Source organism: Platichthys flesus, chromosome 21, assembly GCF_949316205.1.
Source record: "Platichthys flesus chromosome 21, fPlaFle2.1, whole genome shotgun sequence".
NCBI lineage: Eukaryota > Metazoa > Chordata > Actinopteri > Pleuronectiformes > Pleuronectidae > Platichthys > Platichthys flesus.
This window is the reverse complement of record NC_084965.1, coordinates 7203951-7230810: the sequence shown is the minus strand read 5'-3', so window position 1 is coordinate 7230810 and position 26860 is coordinate 7203951. Positions and strand designations below refer to the sequence as shown.

The 26860-nt window shown below is 41.8% G+C and overlaps 1 protein-coding gene and 1 pseudogene across 4 annotated transcripts; one reads left to right on the top strand and one right to left on the bottom strand.

The window, feature by feature from the left end:
* The first annotated feature begins 1479 nt into the window (after positions 1-1479).
* LOC133933050 (solute carrier family 22 member 13-like) lies at positions 1480-6027 on the top strand (annotated as a pseudogene).
* On the bottom strand, positions 5062-16546 carry LOC133932843 (xin actin-binding repeat-containing protein 1). Of its 4 annotated transcripts, XM_062379717.1 has the most exons (10): positions 16132-16498; positions 15566-15706; positions 15377-15464; positions 14934-15266; positions 14530-14608; positions 12950-13074; positions 12272-12319; positions 6790-6920; positions 6112-6295; positions 5062-5998 (listed from the first exon to the last, which is right to left on the bottom strand). In XM_062379717.1, exons 2-9 carry the CDS (start codon positions 15691-15693, stop codon positions 6127-6129), a joined length of 1101 nt encoding a protein of 366 aa, XP_062235701.1. In that variant the 5' UTR covers positions 15694-15706; positions 16132-16498; the 3' UTR covers positions 5062-5998; positions 6112-6126. The 4 variants fall into 4 exon arrangements, 3 of the variants coding, with proteins under 3 accessions (XP_062235701.1, XP_062235699.1, XP_062235700.1); XR_009911989.1 differs by lacking the exon at positions 6790-6920 and having other exon boundaries at positions 16132-16525; XM_062379715.1 differs by lacking the exons at positions 5062-5998; positions 6112-6295; positions 6790-6920 and adding an exon at positions 7070-11932 and having other exon boundaries at positions 16132-16546.
* Positions 16547-26860: the final 10314 nt, after the last annotated feature.

Below are 26860 nucleotides of genomic sequence, written 5' to 3'. Positions count from 1 at the left end.
TGTTCAGGACCTCCCTGACTACCTACATACAAGAATATCAACGATTTTTACTGGATATATTCAGCGATTTTTCAAAGTAAAGTCCAACATTTTCACTGTTTTCAATTTTTCAAAGTAAAGTCCAACATTTTCACTGTGGAATAGAGGATGATCTATTCTGTCCTGAACACAGGCATATCAGTCTCTCTCTCAACTTATTTAGCTAAATGTGTTTTTATAGTACTTTGAAGGTTAGAGGACTTCACTCGTTCTTGAGCCAGTCCTGCACTATTATTTCTGTGAAGAGAAGTGCAGGGATAAACCCAACCAAACCCAATAGCAATATAAACTACTGCATCACATTTGCACTGCCTTTCAGACCAAATTGAAGCTGCACCATGCACAGCCTTCCTCAGCTACTGAGGAAAGCTGTTGCGCGATTTCAAGGTCTTAATATGAGCAACCTACCACCTGCACAGTTGCACAAGGGCTAGCAGCTGAGGGCTGATCATTTCAATCCATTGATCAAAAAGCAACGTGAATCCCATTGTTCAAACTGCATGTTGGTTGAGATGATTCCTGTGTTGTCTCACGTAGATCGCATTCTTCCTCCGGACTGTTCTGCAAGATCAAACAAGAGGTAGACAAGAAACACCCCCTATGCCACCCAAGGTAATCGTAGAACTGACCATTGATATCCTTGCCCATAAGCTTTACTGCAGATAATGTCAGAATCAATGAAGGTCCATCAGATCTTCCCCTGATGGACTAGAAATGTAAATACATTTAGTGACCTTACATGATGCTTGATGCGCAAGGGAACTTGTACAAACAATGAGTTAGGAGTTCCTGGTGATCTTGGGTATTTGAAAGCACACAGCACACTGAAAAATGCAAAGGAAAAAGCCTCTCCCCACAATACTCTTCCCCAAATACAAGCAGTACAACACTACAAGACAATCACTGGAATTACAGTAATCCAAATTACAACTGCCTTCAGAGGGACAACTGGATACAATTCAAAGAAAATTTATTTTTCTAGAAGAAGCTTTTAAATACCATAGGCCTGAACGTGAAGGATTCCTCCTTTATGAACCGTAGGTGTAGACTTGGCCCATATGACTTATCTGCAAGAGTCACAAGAGCCCCCCCCCCCCCCCAAATATAGTGCAATTAAGAGGTATGTACAGGATAGTTACACCCACATTTACATTTCATGCATTAACTGACTGCTGGGTTAAGAGGTAGATGTAGCTGATGTACCAATGAGGGGTTGTAGCATTGAAGGGTGGTGGTATACACGCAATCGGCTGCACAGGAGACCATCCACTCTCACTCCAATTCTGAAACTTCTCTAAAAGTAATTGAAAAGCTAAATGACTGAGAGTGATACAGAGATACCTCTACCCATTATACAAACCACTGCCTTGCTTTAACGTGTGAGCTAGAAGATTTGTCTCTCATCACTGGCTCGCTTGTTCTAGAACTGCTGCTTTCGTGATGGTCCCTCTGTTCTGCTCCTCTGCCCTGTAACTCTGACTCCCTCTGGTGTACGTATCGCCAACAGCTGCTTCAGTCAAAGGAAAACTCGGGGGGCAATCACTGATTGTGTCCAATTTTATTAGAGGTAATAAATTTAATAAAATGTTTGGACCAAATAAACTAAAATGTTGTTTTTCAAATATCGTGGAATAGTAGTATATACTGTGCATCACCCTCGGACAAGGTCTACTTTTAAGGCATGTTCAACATTGTCAGCTATAAAAATTGAACTGTCATTATTTTGTTTATTTCTATTTTTGATATGGTTATACCTCGTTTTTATAGATTACCTTTACCAAGTGTGCATTTCACTGTTAAAATGTAATTAATAATCCAAACTCGTTGGGGACAAATGTCTGAAGGCCCCTCAATCCAACATAACAACGTTATTATGATGACCCCAAAGTTATCACCGATGCCCAAATGTTTTGTTGGCACTTTGACACTCCAACTTTTGTGTAGGTTTGGTCGACGCTTCGTGGTCCTCCTCTCGGTCCTTCAGCTACTGCTGTGTGGTGTCGCTGCTGCTTTCTCACCCAACATCTATGTCTACATCGTTATCAGATTCTTAGGTGGCATGTAAAATTCTGGAATCGTTATTAATGCATTTGTCATAGGTGGGTACAACGTTAAAAACAGAAACTGAATGTCTTGATACTTCATCAGTCACTAACAGTAAAATCATTGTAATTTGTAATTTCTTGTACTTCTACCCCACAGGACCAGTCAAATACTTTGAAACCTCTAAAAAAAAAAACACCACAACAAAAATTCTAAATATCAATGTGTAAGCAGGGTGCATTAGCGCTGGTGTGTAAAGAGCAGCATTTTTTGTGGCGACTGTCTTGATCCTCAGAACACATGAAGATATCATATTTATAGAATTGTTGTAATATATGTAATTAGTACAATGAAACAAACCCCTGGGACTTTGATTATCTATTCACCTGATCACATTTAACTGAAAGTATGAAGTGATATTGCAAAAAATTGGCTCATAAGTAACTTGCACAAACACACACATAATTGTCCAAGAGAAGCCTAAAATAGGAAATTGTGAATGATATCTTTTCTGTCTCATCTGTCCTTCTGCTCTGAAGGTGGAGAATGGAGTGATTCTTCCAAGTTTGCTCTCTGCACCTACATCTGCCAATCTACATTTCCTGTTGGACTGATGGTGACGTCTGGCATTGCCTATCTGATCCGTGACTGGAGGATCCTGCAGCTAGTACTCTTCTGCCCCCTTATCCTTGTTCTGGGACTATTTTACTGGTCAGTTGCCTCACGTACCAAATTCAATACATGTTTTCTAAAAACAATAAAAGTATATATTTTAGTTTGTGATCCTGGATCTATATGTCCACCAGGGTTCTTCCAGAGTCAGCTCGCTGGCTCCTCACCCAGGGCAGCTAAAGAAGGAGGCCATAAAGGAAATCTGCAGGGCAGCTAAGGTGAATGGAAGAAAGGTCCCAGAAGACCTGATGGAGAGGGTGAGTAAACTCAAGCACAATGAAGCACAATAAACTGAAGTAAATAGAGACTAACTGAAATATAAACCTTGATTCTTAAGCTGGAGGCTGCAGGAACATCCAAGAGGAAATATGTTGGACATCTTCAGGATCTCATATCTGAGAAAACGTACTCTTGTAATGAGCTTCACCTGGTGAGTTTATTTCAATCAAACCTGCTGATTGGCTTTGTTTGAACTTTAAGGCTTCATTTTCAGACATTTCTTACAACGTCAAGCCTGTTGATGGTGTTCAAAAATACGGACAACATGAACGCCGAGTAGGGAACAAAGACTCTCACTGTTTCTACATAAATATCTACAATTAAGCTTAAATAAGCCTAAAGGGAAGCATTTGCTGTCTGACAAAATGCAAGGGCTTGATTTTCAATACTTTTACAAGTAAATTAAGGACCACAAAAAGTTGAAGCAAATCTTGCGAAAGACGTTCCAGACTATCAACTGATGTTTTCAGGTTTATTTGAAACTTTCACAAACATCACCATAAGAGCTTGTGCCTCTTCCGAGGGTCGCTTAGTCATAATACTTTATATTTGTGAAGTTACAGATTCATAACTGGAAGACTTCGTCTCTACCGGAACTTCACTTTCAAAATAAAAGCATGTAATCCAAAAACGTAATGAGATTATCTGACTTTAAACTAGCAAATACTTCATAATCAAAGAACAGAAAGACACTATAAGACACAATTAAGCTTAAATAAGCCTTAAGGGAAGCATTGGCTGTCTATCACTATACAAGGGTTTGATTTTCAATATTTTTGTGGTCTTTAAGTAAATTAAAGACCACAAAAAGTTATTTCATGCTTCTTGGGCACCTTACTTCGTAGATTTATCAGTCATACCCAGGTGGGAAAAGACCCCCGGGTACACCCAGAACTCACTGGAGGGATTACATATTCCACCTAGACTGGGAATGACTCAGAATCATCAGGAATAGCTGGGAAGAGGGATGTCTGGAATACTTTATTTGGTAAGTTACCTCCATGATCATAGGTCGCAAAAGTTTGCAAAAAGCAAGATTGCAATTCATCAGTAGTTCTGTGTTATAATAAGATATACAGATACTGTCCCTACATGCATCTTATGCTATGGTCACCAAGGGTTTCTGTGAGCCTTCTGCAGCAACCAACTGAACCGCTAATTCTAATAAAAAAACAATGATTGTGATCGCTGAAGACATGTCCCCCCCCCCCCCTGATAGGTTTGCAACTAGTCTCACGTACTATGGACTGAGCCTGAATGTCGGCAACTTTGGTCGGGATATCTACCTCACGCAGTTCATCTTTGGCCTCGTAGAAGTTCCTGCATATCTGGGCTCTTTACCAATCATCCAGCGTTTTGGGAGGAGGATAGGTCAAGCCGGGATGCTGATCTTTGCAGGTTGTGCATGTCTTGGGACACTCGTGATTCCAAAAGGTAATGTGTCGTATAGAAAAGTCTGGAGCATATACTGACCTGATAATGTAATTTATATGCGTGTGAAATGCGTTTTTCCTTTAGAGCTTCCTCAAGTTGTAACAGCCTTAGCTGTTCTTGGAAAATTTGCAGCAAGTGCCTCTTTCGCTATAGTCTTTGTTTACGCGGCAGAACTATACCCCACTGTTGTGAGGTAGGTATTGTCCCAAATGTAAAATTTCAAATCGGTAATAAGTCATGGTGGCTGTACTTAACTCTTTTGCTTATACTACTTGAGATAGCCAATGAGCCCATTATGTTTACTTGTAGGCAGAGTGGTGTAGGTTTGAACTCCATGTTTGCTCGTGTGAGGGGAATCCTCGCTCCACTGGTCAGACTCCTGGGCGTCTACCATTACACCATCCCCATGCTAATATACGGCACCATCCCCATTGCCGCTGGAGGTTTCTGTTTACTACTTCCTGAAACCTGCAATGTCGAACTTTTTTTAAAGAAGACAAAAGTTATTGTCTTTAATAATGCTCTTTTTTTGGTTTCAGGGAACCTGAGAATGGAACTGCTGAGATTTTATCCCATTCAGGAAAGAGGACAAAATGTAATTCACATGTTTATTCGCAAAACGTTTTTTTTTCATATCAGGAGGAGTAGTGTGTTTCCACTTAATTGATACACTGGTTACAGTAATTACTTATGTCATACATAATGTCAGTTAACCTCGAATAAAATGCATAACTGCAAAACTTTGACTGAGTCATGTTGAATTGTAATTTTGTTTCATGCTTACTTCCAATTTGTCATATTTAAAATTCCTTAAAACGTATTGCTTTGCCTTACGTGCAGAGAAAACACAGGAGACCAAAGTTTGATACAAAAAGTACGATCTTCCCTCATAGTCCAGTGAATCAAACAAGAGAAGACAAAACGATTCCAAGAAATCAGCAATAATGCACTTTTCCTTTGTTGAAGGTGTTGAATTCATATGATCTTAATGGCCATTGCAGATTGGTTATCCATGCTGGGTGATACAATCCCTGTGGATCATCACTCAGAATGTGGATGTTCTGATCAGGGGCAACAAGTTCACCATAAAATCATTTATTATAGAATTCAACCTACTACATATTAGTTCATATTATTTGCTCCGGTGTAGACTGTACAGTGTAGTTACACTGTAATAACACCTTTGTGAAATTTTTTTATTTTGTGATTATTTATTTTTCACAGCAATATTATCACAATGTGGAACCTCGACATTTATGGTATTTGAAGTTAAAAATATTTTGAGATTAAATCGTTCTTTGTTACAGATTATATAGAATGTTTTGCTGTATTTTGTTATAACTGAAAAGTAATTAATCTAAAAGTTTTTTACAATTACTAAAGCATGTTTTTGCAAAAGATTAGTAGGTTATTTGTCAACACACAGTTAATCATCACTGCTACATAGATGAACACACACAGCATCCCATGGTGCCTCAAACATATATCCTCAGTCAGATTTTTCATCTTTTCACAGTCACCATATCGTCAGCTGTGGACAGACACAGAACAGAGTTTTAAGGGAGAAAAGCAAATTAAAATGATTGTTCACAAAAAATGATGATATTCACGATATTAATAATTACTTTGTCGGATGGTACTCACGTTTACACTGTATGTTTAAGCTTCAGATTCATTATGGATCACGCCAGCAGTATTCCTCAGCAGCCACTGGTTCTTGTGTTGCACATGTCCAAAGCCCTCGTCATAATTCCCTTTTCTTCTGAACAGTTGTTGGTAGTGAAATATGCAGTAGAACTCCCCATGCAAAGGTGTGTAATTGTACATGCTACGAATGAACACAACATATAAGTGCAAATGAATGACCTTAGTTGAAGGTAGAAGTTACCACAGAGGATCAGGGCCCCAAAAAGAGGAGAAAGATTCCGAGAATGAAGTTGTATTATTATGATAATAAGGTCATAGTATTATAGGAATGAAAACTTCTTTGGATCGAGAAGCCTTATATACAGTATATGGGTGCAACATATGGGTTCTCTATGCTACTAATTTCCAAAAGTTTGCCCTTTTTCTCGAAGTGTTATAACTTAAAGTCATGATTTCATTCTTGACTTTTTTCCTCATTAAATTAAAACTTTATACATTACAATTTTATTCTCGAAATTTCAAAATGTTTGTACTTCAATTTGGCCTTAATACTTATTTGTAAGATAGGGTATTATACGAATATCTAGATCACATTTTATTGGTGATTACAGTCTTGTAGATTGATGATGTAGATTTAATCATGGGATTCTCCTGGATAGCATTGTAATGTCTCACCTTAACTTTTTCTTGCACTGTTTACAGACGAAGCAGGTTTTGTGAAAAATGTATTTGTCTGCATTTATTTTTTCCATGGGGTAAACTGGCTTCAGACAGGCAGAGCACATCTCTCGACAAGTTGGTTGAAACTGATGATAAAAGGTAAATTTGAGTTTGAAAAATGATTTTATAATTTAATAATGAAAATAACAACAAAACTAAAGACCTGAACTAAAACTGAAAAATGTGTCTAATTTCAAACATGTCAAAAAATTACTGTTAAAAAATAACAATAAAATTGATCAAACAACATTTAATATTGATAAAAGCATGTGAACACAATGCAAACCTTATAAATAAACAATCAAATTATGTACATGACAACTTATCTTTAAAGAATCTAACCTGCACCCTGTCTGTAAATGAGTTAAATCTTGTGATTGATTGGCCGCCGAACTTCGGGGTATGTCATCGGACTGACCACTGCCGGACCTGTGAATGATGTCATGGTTTCTGGATGCGTGGTGACCACAGTGGAAGTTGTGGATGAGTAAATCTGGTTCCCGATGTCATCCGTCTGCTCATAGTTCTCTTTGATAGTTTTGGTTCCTCTAATGCTTTTCCCCTCGTGGTCCGTCTGCACCTCGAGAACACTGAGCTCGCGTTTAGGGTCAATTGGGCTGTGAGAAGGCTGCTTTTGACCTCCCTTTCTTGGGTCCATCTTTCTTTTTTGGGCCGGACTGTTGCACGTCAGCGTCTTTGTTGTGAGGAACTTCGCCTCTGACTTTGGGCTCTGCTGACACTTCGGGCAGATTGTTGTCTCGGCTAGAACCACATCTGTTTTATCAATTGTTCTTGTGGCTGACTGTATCGAGATGAAGGCAGGTGAAGATGGTGGACTTGCTCGTTGTTTGGCGGAGGCTTCTGCGTTGCTTGCACCTTTCCCAGTTGGGCTTTCCTTTGTGCTAGGGTTTTCCTGGGCCTGTGGTAATTTTGTTCTGCTTGACCCGATGCTAATTTTGCTAATATTTCCAGTGGAGGGTGCTCCTTGCATTGTCCCCAAGGATTCCTTGAACAGACATGATAATCCAGCAATATCTGAGTCGGATTTCAACGTAGAGACGGAATAAAGAGCCTTCTTTATGGCTTCCTCTATGTCCAAAAGTCTGGCTATGGTTTGCTCTTTTAGTGTCATGATTTCCTCGCTGGCTCTCTCAAGATCTCCAAAAATATGAGCCATTGAGGATTTGCTTTGAGGGTCATCCTTCAACGGGGACTTCTCCTCTTTGTGTTCCACTTTGAAATATTTTTGTTTCTTTTTGTCGGAACTGACCACCCAGTCTGGGACATCCTCAAACACACTCCTCAGAGACCTCACGTCAACTTCACTCGTGTCCTGTTCGATATCTTCGACTCGACTGAGAATGCTCTGCAGCTCCTCCTGCTTTCGTAAATTGTCAAAAATGTCCATGGCTGCTGTCATGTTCCCTCTCACGATTTCATCCATGTGAACTGACAGCCGCTGTCGGCGCTCGTCTTCTGTCTCGGTTCGTGCTCTCTTTTCCCTCATCTCAACTTTATTGTCTTGTTTCATTTCTCTCTCTTGCTTGTCAGCAGTTTGTAAACTGGTGTTTGTTCCAGTGTCAGATGGATAAGTGGATATAGTTTGTTGTTGTTTTAAATCTAAATGCGAAATTTTTACTCTTTTTGGCTTCACAGGTGCAATCTTTGACTTTTTACCTCCAAATTTCTGGCATGCTTCATTAAAGTTTATAGGACTTTCATCGCTTTCATTCACATTATCTTTAACAAGGTTTTGTTCCTGAGGGGGTTTCATTTCTGCTGTTGAAGTCATCTGTGCTTGTTTGTCAAAAGTATTTTTATTGGTGTTCTCAAAAGAGCTTTGGATCTGACTCGTTTTCTGAGATATCTTAATAGCTTCACCATTATAATTTCCTGAATATGACCCAGTGTCTGAATCACTTTTTTTGGGGGACTGGTGTTTCATGTGTCCATCGCTACATGAAGCAAAAGTTGTCAGTGGTTGAGCTACAGATTCTTCTTTGGATTGCCCCTTTCTTTCAGGTATTGTAACATTTGTTTGTGTTGCCTCAGGATTTAGGTTGTTACTTGATCGGCCATCTTTTTGTTTCACTTTCAAATGCTCTGGTTTTGGTGGGATGGCTGGTTTCACACGAACAGGTCTTTTGCTCTTCTCTGAGACAGCAGTTGTTGCAGGTTTATTTTGGAGCTTTACGTTAACCGCACTCAGCTGCTCCACGGAGTCCTCTTGTCTCAAGTGAACATGAGTTGAGCTGGATTCAGTCAAAGGGCAAGGCTCCTCAGTGTCCGGCTCCTGAACAGATGCCTTGGATTTGTCTTTGTGAGATCTGGAGGAGTTTTTATATATCATAGCTGCTTTGAAATCACCTCTTGTGACATTAATGTTGGATCTCTCCAAGGAAGCCAAAGCTTGTTGAAGTTTACCATGAAAAACAACTTCATCTTCCTCTTGTTGTTCATGTTGTGTGTCTGAACAATCAGCAATGGATTCAAAGTTTTTCTGGACCACATCAGTGTATTTTTTACCCTGTTTGCTGCAGGTTTCAGTAGTTTGCACCACTTCAGGATTACTGCCTTCATGGCGCTTCTCTGTATTTTTGTCTGAATTGAAGTTGGAGGCTGATGGAACTTCTTCCATCTTTGGTTCAGAGACAACTTTTTGGTCCTCATTGTCTCGACATAATTCTTTGACGTCACCTTCCATAACTGAGACAATGGGTTGCCCAGACGACTGTTGAGCAACCCTTTTGTTTTGTGAGGAGTGGTACAAATATTTGGCTTCTGTTGTGGCCTGCTGAAGGCTGTGGATAGCAGTTTGGAGGTTTGAGATTTCGTTGCTGTTGTCTACCACTCCCAGTATCTGAGCTTGGTGGAGCCCATCATCCTCCTGTGTCTCAAGATGTTCATAAGACCTCTGAGGTGCAGTTGGGAAATTACAAACTTCTTCTTGCACTTGGCCACCACGCTCCAGAACGTTATCTTTACTTACCCCGGGTGTAAGTAACCCGATGTTGGATTCTTTACAGGACTGGCTCTTTCCAAGTGGCACATTCTGACCTGTGCATGTGTGAGAACTGGTGGTAGATGGAGCACGATTCTCACGGATATTTTGCTTTGCTTGGCTTTGCCGATCTACAGAGAACATGCTTTTCAGTCTCTTTACATCCACTGGGACCCAATCTATAGAACTCTCCTCTGCATGCTCACCTCCCTGTTCAGTATGATGCTGTGTATTTTGTTCAGCCAGGGTCTGTTTCTGATCAGCTTCCTGTTCTTGCTCTATTGGCTCAATCTGAAGAGTTTTCAAATACTCCAGATCTCCCTTTTCAATGCAACTCTTGAACAGTTGAACATTCCCTTTAACTGTGACCTCAGGTCTGGTTGATCCGGTGCAGGTTTGGTCTTGAGAATTTTCTAGAAGGGAGCTTATGGTCGATTCAATGATGCCTTTTCTTAGTCCTTGATCCTCTGTTTTACTGATATGAATCTCCTTTGTTTTGGGTTCATCAAACTCTGCAGCATGTCTTGGTGGAGCTCTGTAACTTTTCACATCTTCCTCATCAACATAATTGTAGAGGGAGTAAACCATGACGTTAGCACATTTGTTGGCATCCTCCTGAATGATCACTCCTTTCCTCAGAGAGTTGTCCTGATGGAGAATGTCCTCAACGAGCTGAACTACATTGGCGGTTTTAAACTCTGTGTCTTGGCTGGTAGTGAACTGATCCTGGTGCACAGGTGCATTCACCACTATGGCCTCCATCCCTCCTTTTCTATCCTCCTTTAGGTAGGTGATGTGAGGCTTTAGGTTTGCTCGTGGTAGCAGCTGGACAATGAAGTTTTGTGCACCGCCTTCAGCCAATTCATTATATTTTATCTCAGGGCCACTCTCTGAAAGTGCAAATTTAGCCTTTTTTGCTATCATTGTCTCATTCACCTCAATGATTGATCCATCTGAATGTAGGGCATTGATGCGATAAAGGGAATTTAGAGTTTCCCTGATGTTCTCCACCATCGTCTCAATTTCATCCTTGTTCTGACGCATAATTTTGTCAAATGGCATTGATTCAAACAGATGGGCTCGGTCCTTGACATTTGTTATGGGGGGCTCCCCAGATGCTTCATTAGGATTTGCTGGGATTTGGGGTTTTGATGGATTTTCTCTTTCTATGTTTGTGGAGATAAATGGGTTGTTGTTGAAAAGAGCTGCACCTGTTTTGATAATTTCCTCAAATTCCCCTTGAGCTGTAGGACTTGTAGGGTCATTGTCAAAGGCCGCTTCATCAGTATAAAGGTCTTCATCATCAGAAAATTTAAGACCAGTGCTTTCAGCAACGACATGAACACATGGCCCTTGTTTATGTGGCTGATCTGTGAAATCAAGACTTTTGTTTTCAATGTGTATGTTTTCTTTGCAGCTCATTTCGAGCTCGTGTTTTTGTTTTCGGACTGGCCCTCTCTCTTCCCCAAAAATAGAAGCTTTCCCTCGGAACCTGTTATCAGAATTTGGCCTGGATGTTTTCACAGACTGATTCTCAAATATCCTCCTGGAAGCCTGCACATCTATTCTTATCATCTCCTCCTCACACTCTCTGTTAGGCTCTGGACTAGAACCAAATGTTTTGTAATCCTGCACAATCCCTTTAACACTTCCATGACATGGCCTCTCTTCATGCTCCTCAAACACAGCAGATGGTTTGCCGACAAAACCCTCACCCATTTTTCCGTCTGCCATGTGCGTTTTGGGGGTGTGAGGAGATACTTTGTTACTCAAGGCACAGTTCTCAAATATCAAGCGTCGTGAGAAGACCTCTCCTTCATATCCAGTTTCACCAGCTGTCACCCCAGACTCCGAGTTTAAGACCTCAGCAAGCTCATCGTCCACGGCTTCATCCAGCATCTTCAGCTCAGGGTGGGTGTGCTTCATGAGTCTCCTCAGCTCACATTTCTGCCGCTGCTGGTGTAACTTTTCCTTGGAAATTTGGGATGGCATTGATTTTTGGGAACGTTTCTCAGAACTGTCTGCTGGTCCTAGCTGATGTCTGGGTAAAGGAGGTGGAGGATGGTCATCTTTTCTTTGTTCGGGGTCTTCGGCCATCTTAGAGGAACAAAGTAACAGTCTCATCGTGGGGGCATTTTTTACGTAAATTAGCTGTCCCATGAAAACCATGCCCCGACTGTGCACACATGCAACCAGAGCCATTTGTTACCTTCCAAACCATGCCGTTTCAATTGCTGTCCATAATCCAGGTGTCAGTGGGTTAGCTGAACTCCAGAGCAACAAATGCAACCATATGGATGAATACAAATAAAAACACATGGCATCCAATATCTGCTTCTTTCCCTCACTCAAGAACAGAAATATGTTTATGTTATTGCGTTATTTGTTAATGCAAATTCAAAGCACAACGTCATGGATGTCAGGTGAAATCCTTACCTTGGTTATCTTAACTCTTTTCCCAGATTCAGGGGATCGATCTTGTGCCTGAATGAAAACAATAATTAATCCAGGTCAAGTTAACCTCAAATTAACGTTTGAAGTTTCCTTCTTCTGTCCTGTTATATAACACTTTATCTTTTATGAAAGCATAATAACCCTGAATCAATTTTTCAAGCAAATCTGATCCAGAAACCATTGATTGTGTATAATGTGAGTCAACATGACAGCTCCCCAAAAGTGAGGCCAAAGCATCTTGATCAACCCCTGGTGGCTGGCTGTAGTGTGGGTCATAAACTACACCTCATCCATGTTAGTGGATGGAACATGGACCAAACAAAAAATTTAAAATACTCATCAAATAAATATTTCTCAAGGATGTTTTCTGTCTTTTGTAGTTTCTTATCACACTCATGTTTATCCTGGTAAGTTTGGTTTTAATTAGTCTAATTAATTAGTGTTGCATAAATAAATTAATTAGTGTTGCATAAATAAGGGGTTAAACTGATGATTGACAGTTGAGGCTGATTTTCGATTGGTCAACTGCGCAAAACCTAGCTAGATGTGCAAGATGGCAGCAATCGTATCCAAAATATTTTGGCCTCATTTCTGGATAGTGGGAGAAAGTCGAGATCCATATTTATCTATGAATATGTGATTGAGTAGAGAGGTGTTTACCAGTTTTGGCTCCTGTGGTGCCACCTTTGACAGATAGAGGGCAGACAACACTTTGACGGACAGTTTCTCCTTGAATTGGAAGAAGGAGCTGTCTCTGAAGTCTGCAACTGATCTCCTCTTTTCATCTGCAAAGACACCAGACACAGCAGGTCAGTAGTGATAAAGTTTGAATAAACAACGATGCGTTCATGACAACAGCAAAGAAAAACGGATTGTCCAGTTCAGGGTTCTGCTTACAGAATTTTAAATAAACGGGTGAACAGGTCTTTGTGCAGCAGCGAGGGCAAGGCTTCAGAGAGAAAACATCCCATTCCAAACAGACAGCTTAAGAACGGGTACTGCACTACTATGATTTAGAGAAAAGAAGAGTTGTGTCACTTTTATTTTTGATTATTTCTGGCACAACACCCCGTTACAGAGAATTAAAAAACGTAATGCCAATTCTAACAGCGCACAGCTTTCAACGCTCACGTCCATATCGCCAGTGTTTGTTGATAGTTATCACCAGTAGTCACCCTCTCTATTTAACAGCTGCCATGTGATCCAGTTATAAATGTACCACTTAGAGACAGATACCTGACTCCAATGACACACACCGAGAGTTAAAGGACACACGAGTCACAGCCAGAGTTGTCGAAAGTATAGAAAGGCAAAATCAGACTTTTGAACTTTGTTGGTAGAGACACAGAAGCCCCCGGGAGCTGCCACTCAGGAAAACACAGCGCATCAGAAAACCAGGTGGGAACAATACGACCTGTTTCTAATCAGCTGACGCATTATTCTATGAAAATCCTTTACTCACAGACTCCACTTTCCCGTGTACTGCCCGTCGTCTTATCTCCTTTCTGTATTTTGTTCTAACTGACGTTGCTGTTGGTTCGTCTGATAACACAGCCTCTCCTTCTCTCTCTCTCTCTCTCTCTCTCTCTCTCTCTCACTCCCTCTCAGTCTCATTCCTGACAGCTGACCCCTTCACCCTCCTGCACTTATTCAGGACTCGTAGCACACCGGGCTATTTCCGTCTCCCGCGCTGCACTGACCTACTCTGAGCCCACACCCGGCCGAGTCAATCACGGCTTCTTGCTAAGTCACTGTGCTGACGAGATCCATTTCATCGCTTCCCTTTTCATTCTCGTTGTCAACTCAGCTTTGACCTGAGTCACAGGTTCTCAGGCACATGCACCTTTCCAGGGAAGGTTTACCAGGGAACTGGTTTTATATATATTTTCTATTTGCTGTTGTGATGGACCAATAATCTAAAATCTTTTGGTAATATGTTATTTTCTAGGTTATTTATTCTGTGATCTTTCTCTGGTATATTAATTACCTCCACAAAGGAGGTTTGTTCGCAGCTTTTTGTTATCAGGATTACGAAATAACTAAAAAATTACGAAATTTTGTAGAGGCGTGAGGAACCCATTAAACTTTGATATGAATCAAGGATTTTTATTTTTTTTGTTATCCCTCTTGAACAGTATTTCTGAAAATAATTTTTGCCTCACCTTGAGGTCATGATGCCAGTTTCAGATCCCACACAGGCTTGATGTTTCTGATGGCAGAGGAAATACAGTTGCACTCACCATCTTGATCGGCTGCAATTCTTTCGAAATCAATCCCCCCGATTGTTTTTCTCCTCACCGCCCGGCTCTGATTCACAACCTGCAGACAGAAATAATGAACTGTCATTGGTACTATAGAGATGACGGACAGACTTGATTAAAATCTAGGAAATAATGTTGTAAAAATGTAATTATGTTTTTGATAACAAAGTCAATTGCTAAAAATGCATTTTAATATTCTACTTTTCTTCTCTAACACTAGCATTTTTGAAAATGCTTAGAGAGTTGGTGATTTATATCATTGATATTTGATCGGTACATGTCAATACTTTCTCCTCCGATCAAAGTGAAAAAAAGTATTGTTTTCAATTATCAATCTCGGCCTCAAATTGCACTTTCAGGCTCAAACGAGTCATTTCATTCACCTTTCGAGTCACTTTATCGTCCTTTGCACCAGTTTCATTAACTGGTGGATTTCTTGTCTTCTGTTCCTCTGCTGACCTCTTCACCTCCCCAGCCTCTCCATTCATCAGCGGTGTGATACCTGCTGCCTTCACTCTGGCCTGTGTTGCAGTGTTGTTCTGAGTTGACTCAAACCGAGCCTTCAGGGCCTCTATGGAGCCGGTTCCATTCTGAAGGCTCCCCATCGACCTGCTGCGTGTCAAACCGGGTTTGGCTTGGAAGCGTTCCCCCTCGTAGCTTCTCTTTGTCTGGGATGCCGGATAAATCTCTTTACTCTCCACGAGAGATGGTGTTATCTGACAGTTACACACACACACACACACACACACACATACACACACACACAAGCTCCATTGATTGTTTTTCCCACACGGTATCTGCTTTTCTTTGTCAAAAATGAGTTTACCTCTTGAAACACCTGCTTCAGCTTAACTTCACCATTATTTACAGAAGGTGCTCGAGTTGTTGCACTGACTTCCTTTGTATTTTGATACCTGGTATGCAAACAAAAACCAAGTTCAATAATCCGCTGCGCCGCCTGTGTCACTTTAAAACACAGATAAGATAAGAAAGATGGAAAGATTTTTTCTTTCACCGGGAAACGAGCTGGGACACAGATGTTTTCTTGTCCCGCAGTCCCGCCTCTGTCCTGGTGGGTTTGTCACATGACGAAGAGACACTCCTCATGGACTGGGTGCGTCTCAGGTTGCTCTTCCAGTCCATGACAAACAGGACACTGCAGCAGATTATAAATAACCATATCACATATAAACACGACAAATAATCAATGACAATATACAATTTTATAGTGAAAAGAGCAATTTATCCACTTTTATGTCAAGCTAAACATTCTCCCATCTACAATATCTTTATCTTTATTCATATAAAACTTCTCAAAACAAAGATAAAAGTTTCTAACAAATAAAAAACACAAATTAAAATTAAACAATATCCAAACAGATGAAGATGTATATAAAAACATTAAAAACAAACCAAACTCAGTAACAAAAGAAACTAAAAACACAAAATGTTTGACAGAGACTCAGTAAGGAGTGCAGTCAATGATATATGATTTGGAAGACGTCAATTTAAAATTACATCTATGGAAAATTTATATTTCAAATAAGCGTTAAAAAACAGCTTTTTAAATAGATTCGTTACCGTACAGTCGTCAGTCAGTGTCTGTTCTCTGTGATTGTCTGAAACCCTCCTGCTGCATCACATGACCTGTGATCAAAGTCCTTTTTCTTCCTCATTACTACTGTGTAAAGTGATCGGTATAAAATGTCCAGAGGAGCAAACAACAGGAAATAAATCCTCCAAACACAGGCTGTTCCTGCTGCTCATTTAACTCTGTGTCCAGCAGCTATTTGTGCTCATGTTGTGAGTATTGGCTCCGTCGAGTCCCAGGAGCGTCCGGGAGATGCCTCAGTGTTTGATTCCAGGTTAAACCTCCAAAGCTCAGATGTAATTACTTGATCTTTGAGCAGCAGCAGACCATGCATTAAGAGAAAATTAGATTAACTTTACTGATCCTGTGGGGAAGTCGGTTCATTACAAGAGCAGAAGAATTGGACAAAGAAAAACAAATAGAACCTGTCGAAAAGGAAGTTCTCTATATGAGCTACTGATTAACAAACACTGTCAGGTTTCAGATTTATGCAGTTACGATTCTCAAGCTGTTGAAGTTTTATTAGACAGTTTGACTTTTTCTTATTTTTTTCAGGCAATGTGCTGATTGGCTTGAATCAGGAGTGTAAAGAAAGAGTCTCGAGGTTTGTAGCTGGAACTTAACGGTAACAAACAGAGTTATGTAAATTTGAGTCTCTGTTTCTTAGACTTTGACCTCACTATTGAACATGTTCCTTAACAATTTGAATTATAAATACACAAACTTTATTACTCACACAAAAATATTTTTCGAGGTACAAACATTTTCAAATGGAAAAAATATACAATTTGTTTTTTTATTACCCGTAGAAATTATTATTTTGTCCCAAACACTTTCCCACCTGCACAAAAGTCCATCTTCAAATGTTTTAGATCTTAATTTAGGTTTGAATGGACAGGAGTCCAGCAGCAGCCTGCGAAAGGAGCAAGTGTTGTAGAGGTTTGTCTCCACACAGGAATTCCAAGACCTTCTGACCCTCAGGGGTCAAGAGGTAAGAACAGGAGGAAGTTCAGCTGACTCGTGATCTTGCTGACACCAACTCCGACCCCGACTCCGACCAGACTGACGCACGCTGCAACTAAACGGTTAATTATGTTCAGATTTAGCGTAAATACAAGGTACTGAAAATGACATTTAGTACTTTAGTACACCGTGCATACAAGAGCTGTAACTGATTGCAAAGAATTAAGCAATGTTCTCATAATGTAGATTTATAGTTATAGAAAATCTGTTTTAAATTTGTCCTCAAATTAAATTAATTTGCTATGAACTGTTGTCGACTGTAAGTAAGTCCATTTACTGAACTACTTCAAGCTGCATTCATTAAGCTATTTGGCCACATGGGGGCAGCACAGAGTTCTCAAAACTGCTTATGTTTACAATTTCTGTTATGGGAATATTTGTTTTGGGACTATACTAGCTTTTTGACTGAATTCAAATAACCAGTCACTAGATATTTAGGATTTTAAGATATCAAACATGTACCAAGATTATAAAATATTACTATATTAAAGGAACCTTCCTGCATAATGACCACATTTACTTTTGACACTGCAGTTCTTTTTACTACAGATGAATCCATACCTTTATCATCTCACACCAATTTGAACGCAGTGATTTCACTTGTATCAAAGTTTTATTTTTATATCTCTGTATTTCTGCTCTGACACAATCTGAGCTCATCTTTGTGGTGCCTGTAATCTGGGTTTCCCTGTTTGTCACACACTTGTAAAATGCAGCAGAGGTTTTTGATATAATGGCGGCTTTTGTTGGCCACACAAAATTCATATTCACTCTCTTTAGTCATGCGCTCTGTTAATCAGTCTTCAGACAAAGAAAGAGCAACAGAAGCAGCAGAAGCAGCAGCAGCTCACGCCCCTGGGGCAAAAATGAGAGATTCAGCCTGGCTGTCTCCCCCACCACGGCCCCTCCTTTGACTACAAACCCTCATCCCTCCCTTCAAAAAAACCCACTCCTGTCTCCGTCTCCGAGGCGCTGCAGAGATGAAAGGGAATATGCGATGCAGCGCCTTTGACTGTGAACTGTGCCGTGTTATTAGGGGAAGTTTACGGGCCTTGTCTGCGTTTTAAACACACTTGCTTACACCAGCCAGCTGTTAACGTGGGTCGGATGTTAGGCAGAGTGGAAAGGAGGCTCCAAATACTTGCAGCTAATTCGCTCTGTGACGGACAAAGCGCTGCAAAGAGGAAGGACAACATCTGTGCATGGGTCCTGCGTTTTGAATGCACCTCCTGTGTGAACATGCTCTTTCCTGAATGAGGAAAAACTGAGAGGAGATAGGCCTTCCATATTGCTACAGGACACTATTGTTAGGGTGTCCACTAGAGGGCGGTAAAGACCTGTAAGACGCAGCGTTCTGCGTTGTCTTACCCACATGTGGTCTTTGTGGGAACATTACAGTCGGGCCAGGCGAGGCCAAACTGGGTTATTTCAGTGCACCGAAATAACAGCAGAGAGAAGTGGGACCAGACAGTCGAGGGGAGATAAGGTCACTGCTGCTTGGCAATGATTGGCCAGCGATGCATACATATATGCATATTTTTAATCACAGACAGTGAAATCAATTCATGCTCACCGAGTATCAGAGCCTTATTCAGACAGTGAACTGACGTCGCCTCACTTAACCCTGCAGCTGCAGCACTTTTCCCTTTGTCTCGAATAGTGTAAATTCCTATAGGGTCTAGTCTCTGCAGCACAGAGAGGCTGATTGGTAGGTTGGTTGTTAAGGAGCATGTGACCTGCTGCTGGATGCTAGTGACAAACACACACGATGCACCTCACATGGCCTGAAGTCATGTGTCTGCATCTGATATCATGCATGCATTGTAACACAGAGGGCAGGGAGAGTGTGTGAGTCGGCAGTGTGTGTGTGTGTGTGTGTGTGTGTGTGTGTGTGTGATTCATGCTGTTGTTACTAGTGATACTGCCATTGAGACAGTTGTTGTTCTTTCAGAGCCTTCAACCAGACTTCTTATTGCTGAAAACAGGACAAAAAACGTTTTTAAATAAAAAATATAGAGATAATAATCAAACAGCCAATTTCTTCTGTCAATAAACAAGCTTCTATATTTCAGATAAGTGACAGACATCGTTTTTTGGCCCATCCAGTAATATCTGTTTTGATGCCAAGATGAATTAGTTCAATAGTTCATCCATATCTCCCTCATTTTCAATATTTAATACCTTTGATATTCATACAGCAGTTCTCACAACAAAGAAATAGAGTCATTAACAAAACATTAAGTAAAAATGCATGGAAATGCATAGTCATAAAAGAATAAAAACCCCAATGACAGAAATTTAAACCTGACCATTACGATGACATAAACTAGATTTAGGTTGAGTCAGGGAAAGTGGTACGATAAAAGTACGTTTTAAGCTTTGATTCAAAGGAAGCTACTGGCTCAGTTGTATTTCCCCCAGCAGGGTTTCCCAGTTCCACTCATGATCAGTTATTAGTGAACATGGCAGCTCTGTCTCAATATGCGTCCTCGTTCGTCCGTCTGTTCTTCATGACGAGTTTGACGTCAGAGCAAATGTTCCGCATGCGAGTCCAAATCAGGAGTACACACACAAACACACAGACACACACACACACAGAGAGAGATAGAGAGAGAGAGGGAGAGAGAGAGAGAGAACAGATGAAGGCTATGGAAGTGTTGAGCCAAATTACAAACTATATGGAACATGGCTTGCATGATGATGAAACATGTTGCTCCAAGACTTATTCTCTTCAAAATGACATGTCACTTATTATAATCTGTAATTCTGCCAAACTTATATCAATAAAAAAAAAAGCACATTGTGTGACTTCAAACTAAAAGAATTGTCGATTCATGTGGTTTGTCACTGACAAAAATTCACACACTTAGAGACTCTATAGTTCCTCGTGTGCAGGTTTCACAGGATATGGAAGTTAGTAATATCAGAACCTGACAGCGAAGCTTCAACTTTGGTCTCTGACTCACCATTTTTTGCCCATGTGTTGCCTGTTACAGTGAAAACCACCACAGAGGCCTCAACCAGCGTTTCAGAAGTAAACCTTTGCTCAAAGACTAGATTATTAAATGTGTGATGCATCAGTGTGGGTTATAATAATGAATTAGTGATTAAGTTTACAATGTTGATGACAGTTACTAGAAGTAAACAATTATGACAAGAGCCTATATTTATACAAACATTTTTTCGGGGACGTTTTCATAGGTGCTGCAGCTTTTTGTAACCGCTGTACGGTCACAAATAGCATGTCACCATTGATGTGTAGCTGAGACAACGTAATGTGGCCTCAGCTATAAAGCTTGTTTGAATTTAAGGGGACTGTGGGGCCTTGGTGGAGAGGTGTGAGCTCTACTGTCCTGGTTTATTATCTGTATCAGCATAGAGGACAAGAAAAGATCTGCAGAATCTGCGTTTTATGTCCGCATTTTATTCAGTGTTTCCTCGTCTATAATGCATATTATTACCTTAGATTCACTTAGTTTAGTGCCGTGACTAGCAAGAGAACACTATGGAAGATCGGTTCACCTGATTGGATAACCTTGGCGCAGTTTGTCAAGTTTGGAATCCATATTTGAGGGAAATGTTTCAGGTGTTCAGTCCGTCCCTCCGCTCCCGATTGCTCCTGGCCAGTTCTTCATTCCTCTCAGCAGAGAAACGTGTGGAGGAGGAAGAGGAACACGAGGAGGAAGAATGAGGAGTGAGATCAAGGTGTATAAATTTATCCTTTAGCTGAGTCACAAATCAAAGCGGCAACTGAAAAGGAGCCAACTTGAAAGCATCACTTTGAGTTGACGCCGACCTGATCTACTGTATGGTCGCTGAGCTTACCGCACATTTTTGATTTTAATTTAATTAACTTGTACCGAAGACGACAAAGGGAGAATAAAAAGCTTAAATGCTTTGATGACGGAAAAACCAACAGTGGGAATAAAAAAAAAAAAACCCTGGTGATTTCCTGTGACCATAGAGAAATCACACAGGAGAAACAAGTTATCCTCCTGTTGTCAGAGAAACTGGATTGTTGTGTTGTGTTTCTGTCCTAAAGTGAGTGTAATGAGGTGTCGTACTTCACCCAGGCAGCGGGATGTTTTGGAGAACGGCGAAGGAAACTAAAACCAAAGAATTTCTCAGCTCATTTGTTTCTGGGTGCGTGGTGGAAGGATCTGACTGGGAATCTATGTGTCACTGGGAGAGTGTTTTCCTTCCAGAGCTCGATAAAGAGAAAAGTTCAGGAACACACTGTCAGCTTCTCCCGACACATGGCTATGATTTGTTAGAATACTCGTCCCTCCCTCTTTTCCAAGGCAGAACATGAGTAGTGGGGAGCAGCAAAACATTCTGTGTGTGAGTGTGTGTTTTCTGTATCTGCAGGTGTGTGTGTGTGTATGTGTGTGTGTGTGTGGTTGTGTGTGTGTGTGTGTGTGTGAGAGCAGTGTGTTGAGCCTGAGGGGGAACGTGGCTCGCTACAGCTGAGTGGGAGTGACTGTGACCTAACCCGTCCCCTTTCTGTCCACATGCAGCCACGCAAGCTCCGCCTCGCTCATTGTGGCCCATGCAGGGGCCTGCCCGCTTGTGTGTTGGTGAGAGTGCACGTTTCACACGTGTGACCACCGTGGAGGTGGCCGGAGCTGTAAGCTGCTTCCCGAGGCTTAGGAGGGCAGCCTCTCTCCTGGCTACTCACAGGGCCGAGTTCGCTACATGCCTGGAGGGGGTGACGGCATAGCTGAGCAGTGAAGCATGGTGCCCGGGGTTTCACATAACAATGCTGGGTCATGGGGTCGCACACAGAGGCCCTGCGTGGTACTGTACACGGCTTCAAACGCGCCCCTTGTTCAACAGTCAATGAAACAGAAAGTATATGTCGTTCTCCGCCAGGTTAACAGAGAGCAGCATTTTACGAGTGAGGAAAATCTTTCTAAGTGCAATTAAGTTAATGCTTTTCGGTGCATTTGTTTTTTCAGATCTGATAAAAGCTTCGGTGACAGCGCGGGGGAAGCAGGTTAAACTTTGCCCTGACACAGTTTCTCACCTTACTTTGGTCGCCCATGAGTAACCGTGGTGCAGAGGCACTGTTCACGCACGCACATGCATTCAGTTTACCCGTCTGGGGAGAGTACCTCCTGCAGGACTTCATGTTCGCTGCTGTTGATATCACACACACACAAGCACACACTCTCCCTCCCAATATATTCAGCCCATGTAGAGAGCTGGAATATCAGGTTTCCTGTCTGTGTGCACAGTTTGTTCTCACAGCTTCACCTTTGTTCCGACACCGTCAGCACACAGCGGTGCTGCATCAGGGCGCTCTCTGAGGATACACAAACCCAGCCACTTGCAAACTCTGTCACCAGTTGATTTCAGGTTGCCAGAGGGATAATTATCACAGGGCAAAGTGGCCTTTGCATGCGTCGGGATAATTGCAAACATATGAGCAACAATGCATCTTTAAAGGTTTTTAATGAGACCGTGGTGGTCGGCGGTGCTGGACGTCTGCAGGCCAGAGCGTTCCTTGTGCTTTGTGTGTGGCTCATTCATGGTTTCGTTCTGTTAAATATATGTACGATTGTTGTTCCTGCACATTCCCCTCCGCTACGTGGAACCCCGGGTGACCCTGCCGTGGCGCCAGTAGAGGCCGGGCACTGCGAAGGAGGAAGAGGAGGAGGAGGAGGAGGAAAGGGGGAGGAGTGCATGGAGTGAATATTGGAGTCAATTTATGAAGCTCAGGAAAAGGTTGACAGGCAGACAATACTGTACTGTGGTCCCATGTTACACGACGGCGGAAAAGGAGTTTGTGTGAGGAATGAATAGCTCCTGTATTCACGCTCGCTCTTTATCTAATAAGCCGTCTCCTGAAGTTATTTAACGCTTGTGAGTAGTCAGCTGCAGCCGGGAGAGGAGGCCTGTGTTTTGACTCTGGGCCAGTGGGGCTGAGCCTTGTTGAAATGTGATCCTGTGCGTGAGACGTCACACGGTGCAGCTCCTGGAATGTCCTGTAAAGTACAAACTCTAACACACGGCCAACTCTAATCGCTTATCTCACGACTGTGACACTTTGTACTGCAGAGCTGTCGAATAGGATCATATCTGTGTCGTTTATCTGAGAGAAGCCACAATATTGATGATTCTCGGCTCTTCCATAATCCAGATTTAAAAAACACTATGCGGTTCGCTTACGTGTGTCTCGGGTCTCACTGTCGCCATCGACCACATTAAAGCACCAAATTGAATCAAAGGCGAACCACATTGATTTACCTAATCAAGATGAATTCAGGCTTCATATGGAGTCCCAGTCGGATAACGTGTCCTCAGGAAGCTTCTGACGTCAGGTTCAATTTCAAAACACTGACTCCAAACTTTACCGGACAGGAGGGGATTGTCAAAATGATGCTATGGAATTGCCTAATGGGAAGTGAAGAATCAAGTGTTGAGGATTCTTGACCTTTAGCATATTAGAGACTTAAAATCTGGATATTTAGTCCTTTGTGGCACAGATTTTGAGTTTTTATAGTTGGACCAAACGAGGAGGTTATGCAGTAATTACTGAAACGGATTATTACGTATGGGTCAGGAAAGGACTATTTAAATTTAATTGCAGATCTGGATCAGGTGGTGGATCCAGGATTTCCCTTTAACATTGTGAGAGGGGGCGTTTTTCAACATTTTCATTGATATCTCAGGCAATAATTAAGAGAGCCTAAAAAAGTTAATTAAGCCTGTTTAGGGGACTGATATTAAAGTGTTTGCAATTTCATTTGGTGCAGATTCAAAACACTAATCTAGTGATTTGAATGTGAAACAGATATATATGTCCACTCTGAGTCCCTTTCTCGTTTTTTGTAAGTGAATATTTATACTTTACACTCCTGCATAGTGGATACAATAACATTATAGTCGCATGTAAATCAAAACAGCAACGTCAAAAACTACAGCCCCATAAAGAGTGGAACCAACACCTTTATAAAACATGTCCATTAAATATTCTTTGTCCACCCCATGTGACTGCTTCACTGTTGCTGTTTTGACCTGACTTGGTGTTACCGACCCTCTCCACCAGAGGCACTGTTTCGCAGGCTCTGGAAGCTCACTCCTTGTTCATGGAGGGCAGGATGCTGCTGCAGACACATGATGCAACCACGTTAAATATCGTCACACTATTGCAGCATGTGTGTGTGTCTTTGATATGGATTTGTTGTTCGTGCCGTGAATGATGAAGGTCATAACAGTGTATGACTGCAAGGGGAAGGCGGTCCTTGTTACACAAAGAAAAAAAACATGTGAATGCAGCAAATTAACACGCTCCCTTAATTGTCCGAATCATGTGAGACGTTTGTCAAACTGCTCAGCTGATCAACTGATCTAATTCTCTGTGGATACAGGATCTGACCCCAGGTTGTTCAGTAGCACATGTGATGCACATGCAGAGTCCTCCCGTGTTACACAAGGCAAACACTGGATATGTGTGAGTGTGTGTGTGTGTATGTGTGAGTGTGTGTGTGTGTGTGTGTGTGTGTTGAGAAGGCTGGGGCGGCTGTGCTCATGAATGACCTGAGAGATGATTAATTACTGTAGCTTTAAAAGACATTCAGACACAAATAGAGAACGCACTGTTCTTGCACACGTGTGTGGCAAGCTGCCATAAAATCGTTTGATATACGTTTTCATCAACTCAGTTTATATTTGATTATTAAATTTATTCTTAATTTCACTCCCTCGCCTGTTTTTCACCCTTGCGGTTATTCTCCTGATTTATATTCCATTTTTAGATCTCACATAGCTGCAGCTTTGGGGGGGGAATGGACATCTGCAGATCTGCACTTTCTCAAGGCTGATTAGCGGCGTGCACCTGGGATATTAGCCCGCTGTAATGTAATTCATGCAGAATGCAGCTACAACCAACCTGACCTGTTGTTTACTCCTGTGGGCCTTCCTCTCTCTCGCGTGGTTTGTCGCCTGATTGTGTAACAGAGACATTGCACGTACAGTAATCAGGCTGAAGAGGCAGTGTGACTAACATCTCGGCCTGTATAAGCCGAGGTGGACTGTGTGAGCATGCACACGTAGAGGAGGGATGTCACAGAGTGAGACATGAAGAGCTCTTTTGTTGGAGTCTGCAGAGGGAGGTTTGGGAGGAGGATGACAGGCGGCTGAGCTGTGTCTGTACATCCCTCCCCTCTCTCTCTCTATGTCTCTCTCTCTCTCCACACACACACCTCCGCACCATACTCTCCCTCCCGAGGCACGACTCTGGTCACCGTGGATATTAATACACTGCTCTGCCACTGAGTGTGCTCAGCATAGGAGTGAAAATATCTGACAGGCACTATTTATAGACCCTGCAGGCGGACAGGCAGAATCCACAGTAACGTGATCCAGACTCTTGTGGAGTCGTGCTCCACAGGAAGCGGCCCCGGCGGAGAGCAGAAGCAAAGCCCAGGGGGCTGGGAGCACAACCTGGCCCCAGCAGGGAGAGAGCGTTAACGCCAGTGGCAATTATGGGAGCAGGATGCTGTTGTAGCGTGAACGCACGTGTGGGTGTTACAGCAAACAGACTGGTAATGTAATATTCATGCAGGTGTGCACGTTGCCTGTGTGTCATTCTCCTGAGCCTTTTACACACATGCAAGGTGCAGGGGTTTGCACCCTGTACATACATGTTACATGTGTGTGGTGCTTTTAATTGAGGGCGCAATTAGATCTGAAGCCGCCATGAATAAAAGATGAGTCACACGGCGACAGCATGAGGGGGTGAGGGTGTCAGAGGCAGGTCAGCTGGGCCGACTGGGCATCCTGTGACATCCTGAGAGTTTGGACACAAACAGAGGAGGGAGAGAAGGATGAATAATGAAAGGCGACCAGGCGGCGTGTTGACCCCTGTCACCAGCCTGATTATGCAAATCCCAGAAAGGGCTAAGACACAAGGACAGAGGAGAGGACCAGTATCTCCTCGACTCCTCACATCTAAGCTGCAGATGACTGATTTAGCCTGGGTGACATGTTTAATAGGAGGTGTTTGTGATTTAAAACAATTTAATTTGGCTAATTGGGAATCTTTCCTCTCCAAAACGTGTCCATCCTAATCACACGTGGCTGCCAGACAACACATGCATTTTTATTGTGTTTTGGCCGCCTGCAGCTTTGTGGCCTGATGATAGTTTTTATCATTGGATAGGAACCAGAGGCTGAAGCCCTGCTGCTGTATATGAGTGATCCATCAGCGTGTGTCACGTGCCGCAGGAGGAAGTACAGCAGATTTACTCACAGGCAATATCATGGTGTGATGAATAGAGTCAATAATAAACAGAGTCAATAAACATGTTAATATTTCCTTCCAGTAACTGCACCCTTCCTTTGTTCTTCTCTTTCTTTTTTTTTCAAACACTTCTATTGATTGAAACTGAATGGTGTTTGTGGCATTGTTGAATTGAGTGTGTGTTAAATCACGATGGCAGAAAATAATTTATTTTATTTTCCTCATCCTTTTAGATCTATTTCCTCCATCAGTCTTCTTCAAGTGCTGATAGAGAGAATAAATAAAACACAGCCGGATTCAATAACAGTTTTCTATAAATGACTCATTCTCTCTGTGGTTTTCTCTTTAGCTGAGCGGGCACATCACGTTGAGCCACTGGTGTATATTGTCAACTATACGTTTGTGAGTGTAAATTGTGTTTAAAGTCAGACATGACAGGATAAAGTTAA